We start from the raw sequence: 21,843 nt of genomic DNA, 5'->3' as shown, positions 1-21,843 counted from the left end.
TAAATGAGCACCATAAGAGCTAGCTAGGGAGCTTGCTAGCTAGCACCTGGGGCTAAAGCCAAACTGTGGCAAGGTTATTACATTCTGGACCTGGATTTGAAACCTTTGGAACTGACACACTCAGGCACTGGTCTTTGTTTTTTTTACTTTAATCATTAAAGGTTGAGAATCGTCACAATCAACACCTGCGAGCCATCGCAGTACATCACAAATGTACAAGATGAGAAAAACAAACTGTACAAAAATTGAGATAGAAAAACAAGTCTGAGAGAAAACTGTTAAAAGTGATTTACACCAACTGCACTCCAAAATGTTTTTGCAACAGTAGAGACGGGCAGAATTCAATCTCAATTGAATCGCGTCTTGTATCAACTGAGGCAAAATGGAGGTAATGTTCAGTTACTGCCATATTTGCTGCTTAAAAAAAATATACTCCGTAATGACTTAACTATTGTGTTAGCATAGGTTAGCGATAGCACAGAATTGTTGTAAACCTCGAACCCGTGTACATTCTCCCTTTCTGTATGTGAAATACAATACTACAAAATATTACATTTGTGAGGAAAAAGCCTCTTCCCTACGAACTGCTTTTGTCCACTTCAACATTTTGACTAATTTGATAAAAAATGAAACTGTCTGAAATGGGTTGTTTTTCCCCTTCAGTTTTATTAGCATAAGCGTTTTTATATCAAACCAGTATACCGCTTCCTTTGAATTCTCTGTGTCTCCTTACAGTTGTGTGTCGTTACTTCCTCTTTGGTAATAGGCCGAGAGTAAAAAAAACAAAAAATAAAAACGCTTAGTGCCTCAGTGTAAAAATCCTGACTCCGCATAGGTAAACTTTGTTTAGCAATACATTCATTATTAGCTTGGATTAGCCGCCCACTTCCCCCCCAAAATTGCAAAAATATATTTTCCCCTTTTTTTCAAGGCACTTAGTTGCTGTGAAGAATTCAAACATGCATTGCTTTGTTGTTTCTCTTGTCGACCTTTTGGATTTGCAAATAGTAGTCGCTTCTCCTTTTTTTTTGCAATATTAAAGGTGTCACATGGTAACAGACGCAAAGTCTCCGTTAGATTTGACCCTGACTCAACATTTTGAGCATATCACTCCCATTCAATTGCCTAACATTAGAGACGCTAATTATTAGCATCTCAAAAACATTTCGCATTTTATGTTAGCATTAAGCTAAGCCGGCTTTTTTCCCCCCGTAAGGCAAAGCTATGCAATTTTAAATGCACAATGTGTAATTTGGTCACTCCTGTCTCATGGCACCACTTTTTTTCATTTTTAACTTTTAAATTTAGTTTAAAATTTAATTTTTAATTTTAATACTGGTCATGATGATAGTGGTATTGACTAGCTCTATTTAAAAAAAATAATTGTGCTGATTCGGATATTTGGCAGAATAAAACTATGATAACCAATTAATTGGCCGATTATGTATTTAATTAACAAAAAAAATGCCCCCAATGCTTACAACATAAATGAATTGCAGGTACAACATTTAAATGTTTTACAATACCTTGTGCTTTAGTAGTAAACGACAACAAAGAAGAATCGGCCAAAACTTTTTTTTTCTTTTTTCTAAAAAGTAAAAGTCGGCTCCTTTAAAAGAGCTTAGCTCGTCCGATTAATCGGTTGGGCCCTAGTAATAAGTTTGAGAACCACTTTAACAACAAAGGAACGCATGCTTCCGAGAAATTCCTCAAGCACACGGCCGTAATGCAGGTTCTAGTTACAGGGCAGCCAGGTGGCGCGCATGGGATATTGCGAAGGAGGAATGTAGTGGCGGGGCAGCGAGCGCGGGCAGGCGAAGAGCGGCTGGACCTGGGCCACGTAGTAGTTGCTGAAGTTGCAATTGGAGACGTACGGGGCGGGCTGGTAAAAGCAGGTGACGTTGGCGGCGTTGGGGATGGCGTTCTGCTCGGCTAGCGCGCGCCATGCTAGCGAAGAGATGAGACCTAGCGTCTGCCGCAGTTCGTAGCCCATCAGGCACACGGTGCTCTCCTTCACCACCTTGTGCAGTACGGTTAGGTAGTCGCACTTCCTGTCCTCCAGGTCCACAAAGTGGTTCTGCAGGAAGGACTCCAGCTTGCGCTTTTGATCGGCCACGTCGGGGAAGTCGATGAAGAATCGCGAGCACATGTAGCGCTGCAAGAGTTTCATCTCAGAGTCGGAGGCGGCGCGGAAACCCCGCACCAGCAGGTGGCAGTACTTGAGCAGGCCGCCGCCCCGGATCTCCTCGGGGCTCCTGGTGCAGATGAGGCGCTTGCGTAGGTGGTCCAGGGCGGCGGGGAAGTCGCCGTAGACGCTCTCGCCGAAGACGGTGGGGTGGAAGGCGGCGGCCATCGGGTGCTCCGAGCACTCGTAAAAGAGCAGCAGCGAGTCCAGGCGGATTTGGAAAGAGTCCACGCTGAACTCGAATTGCCGCCGCAGGGAGTCTACGAACTTGAGCTCCACGTTTTTGCCGCGGTTGTTGTACAGCGAGATGAGGCTCCAGCGGTCCGAGTCATTACACACTTTCACCATCTTCTGCACGTAGGCCTCCTGCAGGGACATCGACAAAATCATGTGACTGAAATTATAGTCATGGGCGAGTATCAGAGGTGGCAAATCCAGGTCCACAAAGTAAAAACCCTGCCACAGTTTGGCTTTAGCCATTGATGCTAGCTAGCTAGCTCCCTAGCAGGTAAACAAGCACCATGGGAGTTAGCTAGCTCGTTAGCTAGAAAGTAAAAAACCCTGCCACAGTTTGGCGATAGCCATTGACGCTAGCTAGCTAGCTCCCTAGCAGGTAAATGAACACCATGGGAGCTAGCTAGCTCTAGCTAGCTAGTAAATAAAAACCCTGCCACAGGTTAACTTTAGCCATTGATGCTAGCTAGCTAGCTCCTTAGCATGTAAACGAGCACCATAGGAGCAGAACCAGTTCCAACAGGCAACCACAAAGGTGACACTTTTTGGCCAAGCCGCCCAGATTATTTCTTGTTGCACAAAGGCTGCTCGTGTTACCTAACACCCCTTCCTGTGTCACACTAAGTCCAAGACAATAGATAATACTAGATATAGATGGTGCTTTGCTTTTATTTGTGATGTTTTTGTCATCTGTTGGCACGGTGCCACTTATTCATGTGGATCTGAAACCGTTTGCATGAAGCAGAATCCTCTTTGAATCGGAAAATAAGAAGTGTTATCCATTACATTTTTTTTACAATATTTCAAATTATTAAATGTGAGGAAGTGTTTTCCATTACATTTTTTAGTTAAAAAAATATTACAGTATTGAAAAATATGTTGGAAGTGTTTTCCATGATTACATTTTTTAGTTAAGAAATATGTTATTATTAGAATATTGTAAAATATGTAGGCAATGCTTTCCCTCCCTCCTGCATGTCTCCTTTATTTCCCCATATAAGAAACTCGGGGCGCTATCTAGCGAACCGCCAGACTTCCTGTTCAGTCTTCCTTGATTGGTAATTATTTTTCGTGTTTCTCAGACAGGTTGTGACTGAAGAAATTCCTACTGTGTTTTTACACATTTACTAGTAAATAAATCTGATTCTGATGAAGCCAAGGTTGAACCTTTAGACCATCCTTCCAAGTGCTTGGTGCAGTGGAGGCAAAATTATACTTTGGGTTAGAACTGGGGCCTATTGTCAAGATGGTGGGAATTATGAACAGTTCCAACAAGCCCACGAGAACAGCTTAACTTTATTTGTGGCACTAGAAAATATATTTTCAAACATGCCCCCCTATATGTGCTCAATTTTTAATTTACCTTTAGTGTCAAGGGAGTGATCTTCTCCTTGTTCACTTCCTCGGGCAATAAGTCCAGCAGGCAGTCCAGCACCAAATCTTTCACGATCTGGAAGTCCTCCTCCTTCTTGAGCTCTGCGCAGAAGATGAGGTCCAGGTCATTCCATCCCAGGCCGCTGTCTTCGTGCAGCACGTAGCTGGCCGCCGATCCGTTGAGCCGCACCTCCCGGACGCGAATGTGCGCTTGCTCCATGCGGCTGCGGACCGCCTTGACGATATCGCGCGGCTTCACCTCCAGCGTGGGGAAGCTCCAGCGGCCGTGGATGGGGATGGAGCCGGCCAGGATGGCATCCAGTCGCTGCACTTGCTCCCAGTTGAGCACGCTCGGGCTGACGCCGTCCGCATTGTCTCCCATCGTTCTTCAAGTGCTTCGTTCCCCCCCTCAAAGATCTGCAAGAGTTGCAGGGGCAACTTTGACACACTGGAATCCGTTTCTTGCGCGCATATGGCGGAGCAAAGTCTAATATGATTGTCCTACGTCTGGGTCGACGCTCGTCAGGCAAATTTAATTCAGCAGCCGTCTGAACCTGTGGCTTATTAGTCCAGCACGGTCCGGTCACTGCAGAACTGCACTTTGTGTCCGCTTTCAGTCCCTCGACTTGTCCATGACGTCCAGTCAAAGCTTCAAAGCTACGTCGGACTTTTACCACGCGTTGTAATGTGCAAAAAAGTATATATATTTACGTCGGCAGCGTTGCACTCTGGTATCCAGGATTAGTCCACCGAACCTTCCATGATTTCCAAAGATTCCCCCTGCTGTCCTCTTTCCGCGCACTTTTACGCACGCGTCTCAAAGTGTGTAAAAACTCCTCGCACGTCCACTCCTACTTCGATCAAGCGGCTTATGTCAGTAACACTCACATTTTGCCCCGTTTGTGCGTCGCCGACAGCGCGTGATGTCATCGAGTTAGAAAATGCACAGCTGCAAAGGGCGAGCCAGTGGCCAGCTTCCCGTCTAACTGTCATGGGGGGGCGGGATCGCGTTGATTGACAGGCGGCACCTCCAGGCTGCGGGAGGCGGGGGTGGGACTGGAGAATGCCACCGGCTCGAGCAGCGTTACCTAACCTTTATTGAGCCAAGCCGCATCATATTTTACAGAGGAAAAAGTCTGTCGGAAAAAAACACCATGAAACTCATCTGCTCTGAAGTGCATTTATGATATAAAAAGTCAACACACCCCTGTTCAAATGTCAAATTTGTGATATAATAAAATGAGACCAAGAATAAAAAATAAATAAAAAAAAGGTTAGAAACTTTTTCCACCAGTTGAAGTAAAAATAAACAACTGGGATCATGTGGTTGCACAATTGTACACACCCTCTGATAACTGGGCTGTGGGACTAAGCACACCACAACTCCAAATAAAGTTCAGCTGTTCTATAGTTTTCATTACATTTGTATAGTCAATTAGGATGCAAAAAAATGGTAATAGTAGAATTTGTGCTCATTTATCAGTTTAAAGGGGAAGTCGAGCGCCTGGTGGCCGGGCCTGCACCCATATGGGGCCCGGCCGAGCACAGCCCGAAGAGGCAACGTGGGTCCCCCTTCCCATGGGCTCACCACCGGTGGGAGGGGCCAAGAGGGTCGGATGCATAGTGGGCTGGGCGGCAGCCAAGGGCGGGGACCTTGGCGGTCTGATCCCCGGCTACAGAAGCTAGCTCTTGGGACATGGAATGCCACCTCTCTGGCGGGGAAGGAGCCCGAGCTGGTGTGTGAGGCAGAGAAATTCCGACTAGATATAGACGGCTTGGACTTTGGTACCAATCCTCACGAGAGGGGTTGGATTCTCTTCCACTCTGGAGTTAGAAAGAGTTTCAAACGCCCCACCCCTTGTCCCGGGGGAGGTGGGGGACATTGAGTCGAAGCGGACCATGTTCAGCGCCTCCATTGTCGAGGCGGCCGATCGTAAATGTGGCCGTAAGGTGGTCGGTGCCTGTCGTGGCGGCAATCCTCGAACGGAAGGGATGCCGTCATGCTGAAGGAGTAGTCCTATCTGGCCTTTTGCGCTCTCCGAGTCAGGGAGGAGATCCTGCCCCAAGTGGAGGAGTTCAAGTATCTTGGCGTTTTGTTCACGAGTGAGGGCAGGAGGGAGCGGGAGATCGATAGGCGGATCGATGCAGCGTCTGCAGTGATGTGGGCTCTGTATCGGTCTGTGGTGGTGAAGAAGGAGCTGAGCCAAATGGCAAAGCTCTCGATTTACCGGTGGATCTACATTCCTACCCTCACCTATGGTCACGAGTTGTGGGTCGTGTCCGAAAGAACAAGATCCCGGATACAAGCGGCTCTCCTTTAGAGATGGGGCGAGAAGCTTGGTCATCCGGGAGGACTAAGGGTCGAGCCGCTGCTCCTCCGCGTGGAGAAGAACCAGTTGAGGTGGCTCGGGCATCTGGTTTGGATGCCTCCTGGACGGCTGCCTGGAGAGGCGTTCCGGGCATGTCCCACCGGCGGGAGGCCCCAGGGACGACCCAGGACACGCAGGAGAGACTCTCTCTCGGCTGGCTTGGGAACGCCTTGGGAGGAGCTGGTTGAAGTGGCTGGGGATAGTGGGAGTAAATGGATGGATTCTCCTTTGAGTCCCTGTCTGTCTTCTATGTCAGAATAGGCTATTAATCCCTTTTTGACTGGCATTTGCATTGCTGTGACTAAATATTTAGTTTTTTTACATGTGCACACTTCGACTTGTTTTGATTCACTTCAGTTTGAACATACGCCTAAGACTCGCCTCACCACATCAAGCAATGTCATGAAACATGACTTAATTGTTGTGCAGGGTTTGGCAACTAGTTTTCATGAATGGCTGACATCCACTGCTTTTGCTGTTATTTCAAATTTGAATCGCCGATGAACGGCATTGCAATGATTCAAATGCTCACAAACTTTCAAGGAAAAACAATTGCTAACAAAAAATTCTTGCAAGCCTCTCACTGTTTTTCAACGCGAAGACTATTGTATGCAAGAAATATGAAGTCGATGTAAATAATTTACTTTCGCGGGCCGTATAAAATAATGTGGCGGGCCAGATGTGGCCCCCGGCCCCTGGGTTTGATATCTGTGGCATTGAGTCTGTGATGCTGAAACACGTGGGTGCAGTCAGTAGGGCAATTGATTATTGCAAACAACCTCTTCAAATATCCACACTCGCCTTAATTCTCACTGGTTACTTTTTCCTTGACAATCGCACCATGTTTTTATGGTTCAGTAAAAACACCCCAAAAAACATTTAAGTGGAGCGTCATAATTGAATAAACGTACTAGTTAACCACTTAGGTTATTGTTTGGTTTGACATGCAGCATGCACACCCATCATCCATGTACTGTACAGTATTTTGGCCTCCTCCCCAATGACTCGTTATTTTTATTCTTTACTTTGTGCGCACATAATTGGAAATAGTCATCGACCAACGGCAGTTCAGTTTGGCCCTGTTTGTCAGGAAGTAGGACGTACATGCTTGCGAACCGCTGCACCTTTGTTGGTGTCAGGGAGAATCTGTCAGCCAGCATACTTACGTCAAAGCAGACAAGCCCATAAACCAGCTTATTGTAGATTAGTGTGTGTGTGTGTGTGTGCGCAGTCGTATCATGTACAGAGAAAGGCATGCATGTGCACTTGCACCTTCTCGTCATAATTGCAATTAATTGAACCAGCATTGTTTTGGGAGGAGTGGAGTTCAGACGATGCTATTGTGTGTATGTGTTGTGCAATTGTATCAACTCTTATGTTCTTGACTCATCAGACCGCAACATATTTTTCCACATGTTTCGTAAATCACAAATAGTTTGCATCCAATGTACAGTGTTTTTTCTTTTAGAAAATTGTTCATAAACTAATTTGTTTGTAAACCGAGGTTCCACACAGATTTGAGTTTAGTTAGGGACCTTCCCTGCCTCTTCTTCTTGCTCTTAATTATGTCCTCAATGACCTAAAATTCAACAAAAAGTCCTGATGGTGTCAGCAGAATGAATTCTGAAATCTACAAAACCATTTTGTCTGGCAATTGACAGAAAAATACAACCAAACTAAATCATGAAAAGCTTCATCATGTAAACTGAAACCTAATAGAGCACGCATTTTTATACCCCCAGAAGATTAAACAAAAGGGACACTCTAAAAACAGTTTGGTAAAAAATAACCCAACTATGGATAAAAAAAAAATGGACCGGTCCTCCACTTGGGTCGATTTGACCCAACTTTGAGTCAAGTAATGGGTCTTTCGCCGTAAGACAGCTTATAAATATTGGTCAGATCCTTTACTTGGGTAAATAAAAAAGGGTCATTTTGTATAAAACAACCCAGAAAGTTGGGTCAAATTGACCCATGAAGTGGATCAGTCCATTTTTGATCCATAATTGGGTTACTTTTCACCCAACTGTTTTTAGAGTGGAGGAAACAAATGAACTGAGAGAGGCTGCAGTAAAGGCCTGGACAAGCATTTGAAATGAAAAATGCAATTGTCTGAAATCGAAGGGTTGCCTATTATACCAAAATTTATTTGTTTAAAAGTTGATTCTGGGTCAATATTTTAGGCGCGGCGGCACAGACTGAGGCGAGACGGCGGGCCGCACTCTCCCACTTTCCTTCATTCATGTCAGACTTAGCGCTCGTGACTCTAAGCGCGAAACGGCGACTTACTTGCCCTCTGACCCGTCAAGTGGATGACACCGGCTTGCTCTGCGCTGTCTGACGACATTGGCGGATTGACGTGGGGATTTCTGACCGGGCCCGTTGTCGGCCTGCCAAAAGGATGGGATCGGGGCGCGCCGTTCACGTTTTGTGCCTTGCATGGACTGACTGACTGACTGCGTCATATTAGTAACACGCTTTAGTCATGGATGGCTTGTAAGACCAAATATTTCTTTCAAGAGTTGCAGAAAAACGAATACAGAATTCACTTTTATGAATGATGACTACATCCAAGCCCATCTTTACCCATTCGCCGGCCATATCAATGCATTCAGATTCCGCAGTTCTATGTGGAAGTTCATTAAGAGATTACAGTGAGCCCGTTAGCAGAACGTACCTTCAACCCTCTTTCGCGTTCCCAACTATTTTTACTTTTTTGTCTGGATTTTCATTAGTTGAGAGGGAGTATCCCACTAAACCTTTTAATGTGAATCCAACAATGCACCAAAAGACAAAGATTAAAATGACCATGCAAACCTTCAGGTATAAATGTTAGACTGTGTTCTGGATCATATATTTTTTTTAAATAAGGATAAGAGCACTCCATAATATTGTACTTATAGAAAATAATTACATAGAATGCAAAAAATAATAATTGTGCGTCATGGTTTAATGCTTGAATTAATTGTGCTGCTCCTTCTGTTGTGCCCACCTTGAACACCAGGGGGCAGTATAATACAAACACAAACGAATAAGCTACTACTCTTAGTGACTCAGCAGGCTGAAATTATATACAGTAAGTTATTATTCGCAGACAGAAGTGGCAAATCCAGGTCCAGAAAGTAAATACACTGCCACAGTTTGGCTTTAGCCCCTGGTGTGCTAGCTAGCTAGCTGCCTAGCTAGCTCCCATGGTGCTCGTTTACCTGCTGGGGAACTAGCTAGCTAGCACCAGGGGCTAAATACTGGACCTGGATTTGCCACCATTGTTCGCAGAGGATGTTCAACTGTCCATTGTTTAACATTAGCACATCAATGGCATTTGCCATTATGTATTAGCATTAAGCTAGCCAGGCATTATTGAGCCAAAGCTTTAAATGCAGAATGTAGTCTCTTTGGTTTGTATGTTTAGTTTGGCAGTCTTGCCACCACCGAAACTTTGGTACGTCTCACAAAACAAAGTACAGTAAAAGCGATAGCTCGGAGTGGTGCATTCGTAAGTCACGGTCCCACCCTGAAGCTCGCACGGTCCACCTTGAAGAGCGTATTCATTAAGCCCCCGCTAAACTCCCGCAAGCCCACTAATGAGATTCGCTGACATTGCTGTGTAAGCAACACTGCAGCACTTCCTCGCCCCGTTTAGTCACATTTGGCAAACTAAAAACTCCAAAAAGACGTCAGGGAGCTCCAAGGGGGCTCCTTTTCACACCTCCGCATCCCAAAAAACGGAACAGCAAAGTAAACATCAAGTAAGCTGCAGTGTGGCTGTATTTCCTGTATTTTCAAAACTTTTGAGTGTGTATCTTTTTCAAACGAGAACTCGTTCCCTGAACAAAACAGGAGATCTGAGCAAATCTTTTTGCCCCAGGATCGATGACTGACCTAATAAAGCGTGCATGTGCGCGGGGGGACTACTCCTGCGCACACATTTTTCCTGCATGCCAAATAAAGCTTTTAACAATCCCCTAAAAGTGTCACAAATATACCCTGATATCATTCAGTCTTTGGTCCAAGAATAATGTGGTCTATCCGGGCAAAAGGCCTCATTCCAACCGCATGAAGGAGCTGCAGCGCCATCTGCTGGATGCCCGCGCTCATCTGGTTGAATCTCTCTAGGTGGCGCTGTTTCCCCATCCCCTTTCTTATCACTGTGAGCCTCACATTTCCCCACAATTGAGCATGTGATTTTGCACTGCTGTGTCGGGTAAACAGCTGAGGTGGGCCAAAAACACTTACACTGTGCGTGTACACAAATAATCTGGTAAAATGTAAAATACTGCTTTAATAAAGTAAAAGGCTCTGAAATGAATCACACATAATTATACATAGGTTATTATTTTTCTTCGAGAAGTTTTGTGAATGATTTAATTTGATGAGCAACTTTGCTATTTTGAGGAGCAATGTTTTTCAGGTTAATCCCAGGTAGTTGAAAGGGTTTTATTAATCAATAATAAAATGTCAACATAACGAGTGAATAATTGGGTTCCTTTTTTTTTTACAAAATTACCATTTTAATCTTTTAAATTTACTATCAATTTCACTAGATTTATATTGAATAGCAGCAAACTGTATTTTCTTGTCCAGCAACATTATAGTTTAGCATTTAGCATTGCTACTGCGTCTTCTCTTCCTTGCCATTCCTTCGTGAGAAGGATACTTGTCAGAAGCGTAGTTTATTCGCAGCCATGAAGGTGAATTGCGAGCGACAACATTGATTACTGACTCAGGAGCGAATCCGCAATGTGTTTAGTCACACTAGTAGCCGGCCGAAGCTCGATGCTAACTAGCTGGTGTGGCCTAAGTAGCACCTAGCAATAGCGTTGACCAGCCCAGTGAAGCTTTTTGAGACCATCTCTGTGTTTCTGATCAAATTAAAAATCTCTCATTCTTAGTTTTGCTATTAACTTTGTTGTCAGGAGGTGCAAATTGCTAGTTTTGACTAGCAAACTATGATGCAAAACCGCTTATATTGAGCCTTGTGTGACACTTGTTTCGTAGACTTTTGTCAAGTTGTTGTAAATGCTTAAAAAAAAAAAGATCGCTTATTAAAACGCATTATTATGGTTTTAAAGAAAACACAATATTATTTTTCAGAATCATTCAGCTCTCATTTTATGCTATCGAAACATGTAGTTTTCCTAACATTTTAAACAGACTAACAAAAACTTACAGCTATTTATCCACTATCTACGTTTTGTTTCGTGTGTGTGTGTGTGTGTGTGTGTATTTTAGTCTTGTGTTAGACACCTGCGTCTTTGTTTTGACGCCCCGCGATGATTAATGTCCACAAACAATGCAAAGACAGAAAACAAACGAATGGTCTCCGCCATTTGTCGTGTGTGCGTGTAGAAGTTGTTTTTTAAGATTACTGTATTGACATTGTCTCCCAACTTGTAACAACTTGGGCTAAATAAAGCGAGTGCAGTTGAGCATTGTTGCGCCGTGTCCTCGCGCATTATCACAATTATTTATCAGGCCGCATTCTTCGCTCTTGTGTCATAAATAATTGCGGCGTGTTTATAATCATAGCCTTTTCCTGTTTAGAGCTGCAGAAAGGAGGTACTTGAACTCACCATGGTGAAGGATGCACACGTGCAGCATGACACCAGATGGCATACGTTTGATGACGTTATGGCCCGTACATGCTCTATTAATGGGGTTTATATTGTGCGGTAATTAGCAATTAGATCAACGAATTGGTTCACATGCAAGGAGACAACTTTCTTGTCATGCAGCGGCTCATCCTAGCATTCATTCCACATTTTCTCCTGGTTGATTTTGAGAAACTCGACCATGGGAACGTAATAATCCAGATTGAGATCAGCAGCTGTGTTTTTTTTCTTTCTAACATTCTTCTTTTCCAACATGTCTCCAGTTCAAGGGTTGATCCAATGTTTTAATCGAACAAATCCTGTTGCTTTATTTATTTATTTTGATCCTTTCCTGCCCTCTTTTGCCATTTTTTGTTGTACTGTCATCTGCCACATCATCAGCTATGAGAGAGAGATTTTATTGTATTCTACTTTTGTGGAATTCTTATAAGAGGGAGCATAGTGAAAAAAAACTTTAATTAATTGGAGTTTCTTTAATGCTTCAATCCAATCCATTTTGCTGCTCCTAGTGTGTCCACCATTTTATCCACGTCATTCAGACTCAAATAAAGAAAAGTAGTTTCACAACTGTGACTCAGTAAAATGCTGTAATATTAGTTATTTTTCATAGAGGTTATACAGTAGAATATTTGCCCTGTGTGTACTGTTCTCTAATGTCTACGTGTTGCTCCACATTTGCAATCAAACATCCATCGATGCTAACATTAGCATTTTTATGGTTTTGCTGGTTTACATGTCAGTATTAAGCTAGGAAGGCCGTCTTTAGGCAGCTATTTGGTTGTTTTAAATACGCAATGTGTAATTGTCTTTGTTTTATGTCTAATTTATGTTTGTTTATAGTTATATTGCAATTTCAAGCCTCTTTTCTGTTCTCTTATGGCTACGTGTTGCTCCACATTTGGAATCAAACATCCATCGATGCTAACATTAGCATTTTAATGGTTTTGCTTGTTTACATGTCAGCATTAAGCTAGCAAGGCCGTCTTTGAGCAGTTGTTTGGTTGTTTTAAATACGCAATGTATAATTGCCTTTATTTTATGTTTAGTGTATGTTTGTTTACATTCATATTGCAACTCCAAGCATCTTTTTTGGGTGAATTGTTAAGTATTTGCCATATTGTTGCTTTTTGTGAGTGAGTTGACTAAGTTCACTGCCACCATACGGTGCTCGTATCTCGTTATCTTCTTTTTCTCTGTGTAAGTCAAAATAGCGAGTATAAATGAGAAATTAATCCCCCCTCAAAAATTAGGGGAAAACCCAGGCTGTAGTCATGAGTTCATACAGATGGAAGAAGTAGAAGAAAGGGAAGAAGAGCGCATTGTCCATGTGGGCCAAAATGTATCCCGCTGTCTCTGATGACTGAGATGACTTTTCTGCTCAATCCCCAAACATACTTCTTCCGACTCATATCAGGCTGGATTTCAGTCAAAAGAAATATTAAGGCTTGATATAGACCAAGGAAAATATCGCCATAAAGTGTACTGCGCACAGCTTTGAATTGCCGGTCAGAGATCAGGCCCCCGAGCTCCGCAAAACGGCTGCGACAACACAGCTGCTTTCACTTCGACAGACGTCAATGTGTTCCTCCCGTAGACGTGCTGATGCGCAGCCTGGTCTCGTGAAGCGATGGTCCGCCTGTCTTGTTGTGTGATAGAAGACCAGAGTCAATTCAGGACTGTGTGCATAGGCTGTAAACATAACTAATGGACCACACACACGCACACATTAAACAGACCTGCAGCAGGCAAAGACATACAAACAAGAGTTTTGGTGTGAGGGGAAATTTATAACAAATCTTCTGCTTATTACTGTTGGAGGGATAACTTTAAGTTTGTAAATGATGTGTCCTCCGAATAGGACATCGTTATTTTCAGGTAGGTAAACGTACTTCCCTTTCACTTCTGTAATTGTGTTTGTGTTTCATTAATTTTTCATGTTTTAATCTTTAAAATCTGAAGGGAAAAAAAACTAAACAAAGATCTTGAATGTTAATCTTTGCTTAAAATCTCCACAGATGTAAAAGACTCATTGTCAGCAGTAGTGGCAAATCCAGGTCCAGAGAGTAAAAACCCTGCCACAGTTTGGCTTTAGCCCTAGGTGCTAGCTATAGCGAGCTAGCTTGCTCCCATGGTTCTCGTTTAAATGCTAGGGAGATAACTAGCTAGCATCAATGGCTAAGGCCAAACTGTGGCAGGGTTTTTACTTTCTGGACCTATATTTGCTACCTCTGATTGTAGACCCACTATTCTGGTTAATATTGCATTAGTGGAATATGAGTTAAGCAGCAAAATCCAGCAGTTTTTATCAATATCAGAAAGTGGCAATTTTTTTTAACACTTATTTGACGTAGATGGATAATACAAATACCAGTCAATCCAATTTACATGTATCACATAAAAAAATAGAATAAAATAAAAAAAGAGAAAAAGAAAATCACAGAAGGCGGCCATTTTGCCACTTGCTGTCGATTGAAAATGACATCACAGTTGCTCAAGTAACAACCAATCACAGCTCAGCTTCAGAAAACAGGTGAGCTGTGATTGGTTATTGCTTGAGCAACTGTGATGGCATCTTTAGTCGACAGAAAGTGGCAAAATGGCCGCTTCCTGAAATGGATAAAAACATCTGGATTTTGCTTAATAACTCGTATTCCAAAAATGTAATATTAAACAGAATGTCATGTTTAGACTAGTGAGGTCACATATAACATATTATTGTCAAGAAAGGTTGACTTCCCCTTTTAACTCATTCACTGCCATAAATTCATTTAAATATGTTCTAAATATACAATAACAAAAAATCTAGGTTTTCATACTCTTGTTAACAAAAGTGGGGGAGAAAAAGTTTAGCTAATAGAAATAGTTGAAATAAATTTGACGTTTATAGCCAACAATGGCAGTGAATGAATAAAAAAGAAAAAAGAAAACATAATTTAAAATTTGGGGCGTCAGGCGATTAAAATTTGTAATCATAATTAATCACATGACTTCACTAGTTAACTCACAATTAATCACAAATGTTATATCTGTTCTAAATGTACAATAAAAAAAATCTAGGTTTTCATACTCTTAACAAAAGTGGAAAAAAATGTTAAACTAATAGAAATAGTTCAAATGAATGTTTGACGTCTATAGCCGTCAATGGCAGTGAATGAGTTAATAATAAAAACCTTTATTTAAAAAAACGGCATCACCATATTAAGAACTACATTAATGCAGCTACAAAAAAAATCCTGCATATTTTAAGTTACCGAAGCTCTTATTTTTGTTTATCAAATGTCAAGATAATGTAATGTACTGTACATGTATTTGTGTTTCGTTGGTGGGCCTGACAAAACATTAAAGGGGAGGATAAGCCTTGAAGGAGCGCGGCCAGGACATCCAGAGCGTGAGGAGAGCAGCTGGGAATAAAGGGTGAGTCACAAACACAAAGTCCACATGCTCTTGTCTTTCTCCTGCAGCTGTTTTGACCCCATCTTGCTGTATTTGCTCTTAAAAAAATAAAAAATTAACGACACTGCTGTCTAGACTGCGGAATGAGACATCAAATATAAATGAATTAATTAATGATGTTTTGTTTTTTTCCCGCTGCAGCTGACGGCTTCAGCAGTGGCTCAAGGGGGGATCTCAAGTTCTTTGGTCACAGAGGTTCGAGTGCATTTTAGGTTCATCCAATATGCTGGGCGTTTTTTTGGCTATAGTGTAAATCTAGAGATTTCGTTGATATTTAAAAATACTACATAGGGGTTTCATGACCAATAAATGGATGGGTTGGCGTGTAGAAGGTTAATTAACTAATTGATTGATGAATACTAGTGCATTATTTCTACCACTAGTAGTAAGCAGGCTCACTTCTGTGCATCCCCTCAAGTACTCTGGCACCCCCTAGTGGAGGTGAACCTCACTCTTTGAATAACAACCTCGATGGATGTTAATGGATAAATGGATGCTTCAATAGACGGATAAAGTACACATCCCTCTCGTTTGTTCCTTTCTCTTTGTCAAAAAACAAACACACATTTCTCATTTGTTCCACTGGACGCCGTCCAACCAAAACATTTATTCAGTATCTTCATTAATTTGGTTTCCTGCGAGTGAAAACTCTCCCAGAGAGACAACAATCAAACCCGAGATAACATCGCGATAACCTGAAGATAAATCCCACCTAATAAGATAACAAAACACAAGTTATAATGAGATATGAATCGCATGCAGACATGTTATTAAAATCCAAGTGTATTATAAACAGGAAATGGGGTTTCTGGATAAACTTACATCAGACCCTTTCATGTATTTTTTTTGAACCCCCAGTTAAAGTTTACAGATATTTGCACACAAATGGTATATCAACGCATATAGACAGATAAATGAACAATACATAATATTATTTATCCTCTGCAAAGAAAGACTAATAATACTGTGGCTTACGAAAGACAGACGTTCTTCATGTAAATCCATATGGCTGCATTCTGTGTAAATTTTTTATTGCTGTATGTTGGTATAATGTACAATATTAAGCACTCTTTTCTTTGTTTTGTTTTGGATTGTCAGTGTTCCTCTGCTATCGTTACAATTTCCACTGTATACATTCTCTTCAATTGGCATTATGTTGACCAAGATTTTTTTTTTAAGTCATCTGGAATAGGAGCCATGTACATGAATACAGAAAATGGATGGTTGGATGGCTGTAAAATGCAATCCGCACAAGCACTAAATGCATCCAATCAGGCATCACTGCCGCCAAAATATCAACACTTCTCTGCATGTGGCTCCACTATGTGATGTCCTCATGTCATCAACATGTTCCTCTGCGCCCTCCCCCTCGGCTTCCAGTATTACAGCAGTGGGATGTACAGTACAGTTGATATCTGTGAGGATCCGCGCAATAAGGGCTGGAAAAGATGGAACTCCTGGACGGAGCGGCTTTGTAGTCTTTAGAAGAATTTTGCTGGAATTTTGGAGGGTATTTTTGCCACATTTTAGGTAAGTTTTGAATTTTCTTCTGTATGCAATTTTGTTAAATCCTGTTTGATAATTCTTAAATTAATAATGTTACACAATACATATGTTGTTCTAGTATTGTATGTGGGGATTTTAATGGGATAGATTACAGACACCACTTGCCTCCTAAGTGGTTGTTCCAAAGCGTTTTTGGCGCCATCTGCTGTTTAAAACTCGAAGCAACTCATCCGTCCATCCGTCCCTTGACGTTGCTTTTGAGTGTTCACCAGCGTTATTATATTGTTTTGGAATTTTTATTTTAGTTAGTTTTTATTTCGTTTTGAGTTTTGTTTTTTAAATTTAGTTTGTTTTAATTAGTTAGACGGTTCTGTTTGTTTTTTATCAGTTTCCGTTGCTTAATTTTAGTTTAGTTTTAGTTAGTTTCAGTATTAGTTTTTTTTTTAATGTGTATTACTTGTGCGCAATATTTAATAAACACCATGGTAAAATGGAAAAAAGTAATGCATTTCTTACCTAGCATTGCATTTTGCCTGAGTTAGGAGCTGAAGGTGTTTTTCTCTTGGCTGCTGTTAGATTACGGCACTTCTGCGTAACACAGTTTCGAACGTTCTTATTCCGGTTAATATCAGAATAAATCACATTAAAATCATCCCCAAAGACTCATGTAGTTAATTGATTACCAAAGACTAAAACAAAGGACATTTTCACTATAATTCTAGTTATTTTGAGTTACTTTTGTAAACATAAAATGTAGTTTCAGTTAGTTTTCGGTTGTTGTTTTTTTTAAAGCATATTCGTTTTTATTTTCTTTTGTTAACGAAATTGTTTTTGAGTTCTAGTTTTAAATAACCTTGCTGTTCAAGTATTGACGTATCTGAAGCTCAAACACAACTCCAGTTTTGGCTTGTAACAACCCCCCCAAATTAATAATAATAATAATAATAAACCAAACCACTCCTAATCATTGATTCTTTCTGTTTTTAATAGCCATGGGCCTGCTGTGGCTCCTTTGTCTGCTGCTCCTTGCTGCTGCCAATAATGCTAGCAGCGAGGTGCTCAAATGGACCAGGCAGAAGCTCCCGGTGCTGACAAACCGAAAAACCGAACTTCAAGAGAAACCTTTGTTCCGAGGACCAATTGGGGATTCGAATGAAGGTGAACTTAAGAAACTCTGCGGCATAGAGTGTCAAAGTAGCTTACCGCCCTTAAGCCCGAGCGAGCAAGAGAAGATTCTGGGATACGAGACGATGTACGACAATGGCACGTGCACATGCACTGACGTCAGATTGCGGGGTTTGAACGCAACAGGACCAGCTCCGTACGTTTCGTCACCGACTCGCAGGAAACGGCAGGTTTACGGCGCAGACGGTCGCTTTGTCATCTCCGATTGGCATTTCATCACCAACTACCCTTTCGTCACCGCCGTGCGCCTCAACACGGGCTGCTCCGGGGTCCTGGTGTCCCCCAAGCACGTGCTGACGGCAGCTAACTGCATCCACGACGGCAGTTATTATCTGGAGGGTGTGAAAAGCCTGAAAGTAGGAGTGCTACAACTCAAAAACAAACGAGGGAGGAGGAGGCAGCGGAGGGCTGCAAAGGTGCGAAAAGATCTCATGGAGGCTGGAGAGACGAATAGAATTGATGGAGATACAGCGAGAGACAAAATGTGGAAGGTGGGAATCAGTCGCCCCAGGAGGCAGCCTGTCTTTCGCTGGATACGAGTCAAACAAACACGCATCCCTCAAGGATGGATCCAATCCCGGAACTCAACCGCCTCCGTGGCGCTAGACTACGACTACGCCCTCCTGGAACTCAGAAGAGCCGTCAAACAGAAGAAGTTCATGGAGATGGGCGTGGCACCCCGCACCTTCCACCCAGCCCGGATTCACTTCTCAGGCTACGATGAAGACAAAAGCCTGCTGGCCGTCCGCGGCGGCGAAAAGGTGGTTTACCGGTTTTGCTCTGTGGCAAAGGAGTCCAACGATCTGATGTACCAGCACTGTGACGCTCGGCCGGGCGCGACCGGGGCAGGGGTCTACGTCCGACTGAGACAAGAGGGCGGGAAAGGGAAGTGGCAACGTAGAGTGATCGGTGTTTTCTCGGGTCGTCAATGGGTAGAAGTTGAAGACGGCGAGCGGAGGGACTTCAACGTGGCGGTGAGGATCACGCCTGCCAAATACGCGCAAATCTGCCACTGGATCCACGGAGACCCCAGTCGCTGCAAGACGCTTTGAACTACATTTGATTGGGTCTTAACTGTTGAACTTTTGCCCAACCCTTACAGTACAAAAAGTCTTAAGGCACTAATGTCTTCACACTAACAGTTTGCTTTTGTTTGGACCACATTACTTGGTGAGGTTATAAACGTTGTCCGTTTCAACCAAAGTCTGGTTAAAAATAGTCCAAGTCCAACCATTTTGATATTGCTGTCTTGTCTTCAATTAGGTAGACACTGCAAATTAGACCTGTTTCCAGACCAATTCATATTGGATTGGGGTGTTCTCGGGTCATCGGTGGGTAGAGGTTAGGGAAGGGGGGTCATTGGGGCTTCATCGCTGAGGTGAGGCTCACTCAGTACAGAGTACAGACCCCAGCCAATGAACTACAGAGGGGCATTTCTGGCAAACTTTCTTGCCAATGACTTGAACACGAAGCGAGCTTTCACACCAGTAGTTAGCATTCTCTAGTTTAAATTACTTGACAGCTTCATAAGGTTCTGGTTTAGTTTCTTCCATGTGACCCATATACCTTACAAATTAAACCTGTGTCAAGCCAGATTCTGGATCAACTAATTCACCTGTGATTTGCTTTCAAGCCTGGTCTGGTGCAAACCTTGTCCCCGGCAGAACAAAGGACGATTGCCCACTCCCAATTTGTGGAACGGTGTTTGATTACATCCATTTATTTGCTTTTTTTTTTGGAGCACTTGCTTCGTTGTTAGTTAGTTAGCATTCTTCCCGTAGACAGCAGTGTAGTTCTCATCGATTTGTTTTGACAATCGGCAACGGTTTGAACCATTTGCTAGAGACACCAACGAGACTTTGAACACTTCTGTCGCACCATGACTTAAAAATAACATTTAAATTGCGACAATGTGTATGTCAGGTTTTGGAGGTGGGGACCATCTTAAGTTAGTTGACAAATGCAGAACAAAGGTTGCTACTAGCATACGACACAACTAGCATACTACCAACAAAGGTTGCTTAGAATGAGAGGATTAATCGAGTAGCTACAATCAATGTCAGTCTCCTAAGTTGTTCAGATAGACAGATGTGGTGAGTTTAAACTGTGGGAAACTGTACAAGGTACAACACAAATGAGCTACTGAGAACTAGAGTGGGCTAACTCCCCTTTTCTTTTTGGGCCATTTTTAAGTTAAAAGTGCTGCAATGAAAAGAGAAATTGCCTGTTTTTCAGATGAATACTGGTCTAAATCGAGGTTTAGTTCCAATTTTGGCAAATGGAGGCAGTCGATCCATTATTGATTCATCAGTACAACACCTGGGCCAACTTCGATTTCCAAGATGGCCGTGCTCATAAAACCAAACCAGGCTTCATCCTATGCAAAAACATCCCAGAAAGTGAGCAGTGATTTTAACTTTGCTGCCAGTGCTTCTGCCTATTAATGTAAGTACATTTTCTCCTTTTGACAAAAACATGAGTAAGATCATTCTAGCACATTTTTAGGGATAATATTCCAAAAACCAACACACGAGACTGAACAGGGATAATTGAGGGGTCGTTTGGGTGATTTGTATTTTATTGCATCTCATAGGAGGACTCACATGCAAGGAAGAGGGGGTGAGGGAGGGAAAAGGGGGTGTCAGGGAGAATCAGGCAGAACACCTCCATCCATTTTAAATCCCCTTACACCACCACCCAAAAATACACAGCCGTCATGAGAATACTGAGCAAACAAGTATGTATGCATTGTCTGGTATGTAAATGACATTGTCGCCTTTATTTTAATTTTTTGTCTTTCAACATGTAATTGCCACAATGGATTAAGATACAGTCACTTTTGGAAATAAACAACACACAGAACATCCAGCGTATACGTGAGTGCTTTACAGCGGGTCTTCCCAGTGAGCTCAGCAAATGTACCGGATGCCGTCCAATCGCATGCACAAATGCTAGCAACCCAATATTTCATCCCTTGGCACTCTACACCAGCAGAGGGCGCCACGTCAAACAGCCAGCAATGCTTTTTAAATCAATACTGCCTCTAAAAAACTGTCAGGTATGTTATTTTTTCCTTTTATTTCTTATTTTCTTTTATTTTTTTACATCTACATGCTTTCCCCCAAGATATGTAACTAAAATATTTTGCCTTCAAAATAAGGAAAATAAGTGTAATCTATCATTAAAATAGTCAAAAATGCATAAGTCAATTTGAGCACAAATATAACTCTAAAATTGACAAAAGTAAAAATAAAACGGTAGATAACGTCATATTTGCATGTTTTTGGGAGCGTTTGTGGCTAAGCCTGACATATTGGAGGTACAACCATGACACACACGTAGCTCAGTGTTAGCCGGGACGACGAGGAAGGTAGCTCAGTATTAGTTGGGACGATAAAGGAGGGGGAGGGGTTGGCCAGTGAAGATACACACACACCGAAACACAGTCCACATTGAACAACACGGTCCTTGTCTGCCAGATGCTTAAAGAAACCACCATTCCATAAAAGTCAGCTTTGTCCAGAATGAATCTAAATATGCATTCTTATTTATTTTTTTGGTTCTTTTTCTTTTATCCCCCCCGCCGTAGAATATTAAGTAAAGTTTAACACTGATTTACACACACGCACACACCCACGCACACGTAAAACAGAGTGTTCTGTATCTAGGGTTCACATTCACAGTTGTGCTACAACAGTACATCATGGGGGGCGGAGTTGAAGGGGGGCGGGGGTTTTGAGGAGGCGTTGAGCTGATGGTCGGGGGGGCGTGGCTGAAAGGCGGCAGTAGGGAAGTGCAGACATCCAGAGCGCCACACACAATATCGCCTGTAATCCACAGGGAAATATAATATTTGTCAGCCACAGGGACCGGCAAACATGGATGAATGATTTATTTATTTTTTACAGTTCTCACAGTATCTAAC

At 42.5% G+C, this 21,843-nt stretch overlaps 3 protein-coding genes across 16 annotated transcripts in view; 1 reads left to right on the top strand and 2 right to left on the bottom strand.

Annotated features, from left to right (window-relative positions):
- LOC147158399 (inactive serine protease 35-like) overlaps positions 1 to 20,782 on the top strand; it is a 63,502-nt gene extending 42,720 nt beyond the window's left edge. Inside the window, exons 2-4 of one of the 4 annotated variants that reach the window (XM_086060899.1) lie at positions 15,120 to 15,188; positions 16,608 to 16,757; positions 17,724 to 20,782. In XM_086060899.1, the coding sequence (XP_085917025.1) occupies positions 17,726 to 18,970 (1,245 nt within the window). In that variant the 5' untranslated portion in view covers positions 15,120 to 15,188; positions 16,608 to 16,757; positions 17,724 to 17,725 and the 3' untranslated portion in view covers positions 18,971 to 20,782. Of the gene's footprint in view, positions 1 to 14,435; positions 16,758 to 17,723 lie in introns of those variants that run through there. The other 3 variants (XM_086060897.1, XM_086060896.1, XM_086060898.1) reach the window with 3 other exon arrangements.
- LOC147158400 (terminal nucleotidyltransferase 5A-like) lies at positions 145 to 4,784 on the bottom strand. Of its 2 annotated transcripts, XM_086061672.1 has the most exons (3): positions 4,505 to 4,784; positions 3,783 to 4,210; positions 145 to 2,551 (listed from the first exon to the last, which is right to left on the bottom strand). In XM_086061672.1, the coding sequence occupies exons 2-3, from the start codon at positions 4,173 to 4,175 to the stop codon at positions 1,736 to 1,738; spliced, it is 1,209 nt and encodes a 402-aa protein (XP_085917798.1). In that variant the 5' UTR covers positions 4,176 to 4,210; positions 4,505 to 4,784; the 3' UTR covers positions 145 to 1,735. The 2 variants fall into 2 exon arrangements, with proteins under 2 accessions (XP_085917798.1, XP_085917797.1); XM_086061671.1 differs by having other exon boundaries at positions 3,783 to 4,784.
- The window catches only part of LOC147158397 (clathrin coat assembly protein AP180-like), a 26,658-nt gene continuing 25,282 nt past the window's right edge, over positions 20,468 to 21,843 (bottom strand). For all 10 annotated transcript variants that reach the window (XM_086060895.1, XM_086060887.1, XM_086060886.1 and 7 more), the window contains one exon: positions 20,468 to 21,745. The gene's annotated coding sequence lies outside the window, so the exon portion shown is untranslated. The remainder of the gene's footprint in view (positions 21,746 to 21,843) is intronic.

Source organism: Leptonotus elevatus, chromosome 18, assembly GCF_054856555.1.
Source record: "Leptonotus elevatus isolate MCC_2025b chromosome 18, RoL_Lele_1.0, whole genome shotgun sequence".
NCBI lineage: Eukaryota > Metazoa > Chordata > Actinopteri > Syngnathiformes > Syngnathidae > Leptonotus > Leptonotus elevatus.
Note: the sequence above shows the minus strand (reverse complement) of the source record. Positions and strands in the feature narration are given on the sequence as shown.

Excerpts from the sequence above, each read along its gene's own strand:
- LOC147158400 (XM_086061671.1), bottom strand. The coding sequence starts at position 4,175 with ATGGGAGACAATGCGGACGGCGTCAGCCCGAGCGTGCTCAACTGGGAG. Across the intron at positions 2,552-3,782 it reads TCACTCCCTTGACACTAAAG|GAGGCCTACGTGCAGAAGAT; the intron begins GTAAATTAAAAA and ends ATGTCCCTGCAG.